This window comes from Perkinsus marinus, assembly GCF_000006405.1.
Source record: "Perkinsus marinus ATCC 50983 genomic scaffold scf_1104296963186, whole genome shotgun sequence".
Taxonomy (NCBI): Eukaryota; Perkinsozoa; order Perkinsida; family Perkinsidae; genus Perkinsus; species Perkinsus marinus.
In genome coordinates, this window is record NW_003205123.1 from 74,102 (window position 1) to 76,959 (window position 2,858).

At 46.7% G+C, this 2,858-nt stretch overlaps 1 protein-coding gene across 1 annotated transcript in view; it reads right to left on the reverse strand.

The window, feature by feature from the left end:
- Pmar_PMAR023217 (oxidoreductase, putative) overlaps positions 1–872 on the reverse strand; it is a gene marked incomplete at its 3' end in the record, with an annotated part of 1,065 nt that extends 193 nt beyond the window's left edge. Inside the window, exon 1 of the mRNA XM_002771243.1 lies at positions 1–872. Within this exon, the coding sequence (XP_002771289.1) occupies positions 1–869 (869 nt within the window). The 5' untranslated portion in view covers positions 870–872.
- Positions 873–2,858: the final 1,986 nt, after the last annotated feature.

Below are 2,858 nucleotides of genomic sequence, written 5' to 3' on the forward strand. Positions count from 1 at the left end.
AGAGGCATTGCCCCCTCAGTCGTGTTGTAGGCTACGAAATGTGGCAAGTAGTAGTTCGCCATACTAAAGTGGGTAGCAACGCACCCAGGATGGGCAGTGTTCACCACAAACTTGCCCGGAAACTTTTTTTCAAGACGAGTCGACAGCTCTCGAGTGTAAAGAATATTAGCCAGCTTACTGTTGCCGTACGCCTGCCATGGCCCAAAAGCATCAGCGGTGACGTTGTAGCGCAAGCCCTCAGGATAGGTGTACAGATGTGCTGCACTGGAAGTGATAACCACTCGTACTTTACCAGAGGTTCTCAGTAGCATCGGCGTGAGCAACTCGAAAAGATAGGCATGGCCGAGATGATGAGCGGCAAGCATCGATTCGATACCGTTTTTATCAGTGCCATACTCCGTGATCAACTTTCCCGCATTGAGCAAAACTATATCGAAATGGTCAATACCCACGTTAGGGAGAGCTTGAACAAAATTCCTGATAGTGTCGTAGTCAGATAGATCCAAGGGAGCCGGTGCCAATACCTGACCTGGTAGGGAAGATGTTATTTTATCTAACCTACCGCGGTTGCCTCGAATACCCACGACCACTTTGGCACCGCGAGAAGCGAGTATTCTGGCAGACTCAAAACCAATACCACTAGAGGCTCCTGTGATGAGAACCACTTTACCGGACAGATCAGTGGGAATGTCATCTACAATAAATTCCCTATTGTGCTTGAGGTTGGAGAAGGGGAGAGTAACAGCCAGCTGACGGAGCCCAACCGAGAGACTCTTGGGAGATAGGTCCACCTCCATATAGGAGACCAACGCCAAGAGAACGGCGACGACAGGGACGAAGACTAAGGTCACAGTACGGAAGAATCCCATTAGAAGATTCAAATAAACTACTATGCAAATGATTCAACTCATTGTGGTTGGAATTGATACGAGGAGACACCGTTGTGCAGTGAAAGGGATAGTAGCAAGATGGAGCTGTGCTGTCCATTGGTCTAGTTCTATAATCAAGCTCGTAGAGACGTATTCCTGTACAACAACGACTACTCAGATCAAAAGTTTTCCCAATGGTAAGTCATGGCAAAATGAGACAGAGCCTTCACTCTTGTCCATTCAAGTGATCTCACAAATTTATTCCAACCCACCTCCGCCGACTGGCCAGAAGCAGTGCGTGATAAACACCACGAGAAGCCAGCATCGTTGCTGGAGACCCCAAGCAGATGTGACCATCTCATTAGGAAGATCACAGGAGATAGCGTCCTCGCTAGAGTTGCTGTGTTTCTAGGCTTGTTATTATAAGGAGTTCATCGGAAACGAGCAGTATGAATGCCAGGACTCAACGGATAAATGAGGGTAGCCGCAAGGGGCGGAGACGTGGAGCATCCGAGCACACTCAGAATTTCACTCACGTCACGGACAGATCATTAGCCACACCATGACGAGAGACCTGCTGAAGAGTAAGCCATCTAATTTCTCAATGAGACTACTACCATTGCAACCGCATGCTAGCGACCACGCAAGATTCAGTCAGACTTATCGATTACAATGGCGTAGCGAGATTTTAACAGCGCCTATTGCAACAACAAGATACAAGGGTTTGCGTAGGTGGCAAAGAAAGGTTCCGTGAAAGGGTGTTGCTAGTAGCATAGCAGCCCTTAGAAAAGGATTATATGATACGCCGTTATTATGTCCGAAGATTCCTCTTAGGTCCCCTCTCTCGAGTTTTGCATCGGACGGCCCATGGGGAGCTTCTCTCCACGCCAACCCTGGCAAGGAGCTGCCCACTGCTGAGCAGTTCTGGTACGAGGATAAGGTGGTACGGAGGCAAATGTAAGATACTGGAGATGGCTCGCTGTGTATCAAAGCATGATTCATCTCCGATGTACCTCTCCACTGAGACGGTAGGGGAAAAAGGCTCAGGACGCTACCTCCTAAGTAGTCAGCAGTACTGCTCTTTGTGGTACAATCTTCTCTATGGAGATTGATTAGACTGTGGCAATTCTCACCGGGCCTCCTCCTCCCCTGTCATCGTCTTTGATGCTGCTTAGGATGGTCCTAGGCAGCATCCCAGACGATGGTCCTAGTAGGACCGTATCCTTGATAGCTGCTTTGGATAGCAAGTTTAAATCACTCCGATTTTGACTGGAATTTTGTATTTGTGTTTTCATCAAATGGTGTTTCCGTTGGAAATTATGTTTTCGGTCTTGTTGTCCAGCTATCCTATATGCAGCAATGATAGACCCATGTATAGTGGTATGGAGATGGACTCGTGTGAAGCCCTGCAATACGGCAGTTTTAAAATTCAACATCTACTGTGGAATTGCTGCCTTTCAGAAATCCATTTCGCAGGTAAGATCGCCAATTTAGCCAGTTTAGTGAAGAAATCGTATATGAGAATAGGGACGTCAATTTAGCGGTGGTGGTCGAATAGGGAAATAAATTTCGCGGATATGGACATCAATTTCATGATGATGAAGGAGTGCAATTTCTCAGATAAGGGCATGATACCTAGGCATGATAAAAGAATGAAATTTCGCATTGCAGTTTCGATGATGTAGATATACACTGTACAGCCCCAGCATCCATTCATTGAAGGATAGCGTAACACCCTTCGTGGTATTAGGAAAGGCCATGCATCAATGATTGTTATGTGGAGAATGGTTCTACACCTTTCAATGAGCAGTAATGTGCATGCGTGCTGCCAATACCGTTCACAAGTCTCCAGCTGACTCCTTGGTATAACAAATGTGGCGCCTAAGAATTTTCTGAATGATCACTGTACATTGCGTTAAAGTGAAAGGAGGTTCAGTGAGTGTGAATCATATATCACTCTAAGGGACGAGTACGTCGTATCGGAGTCTT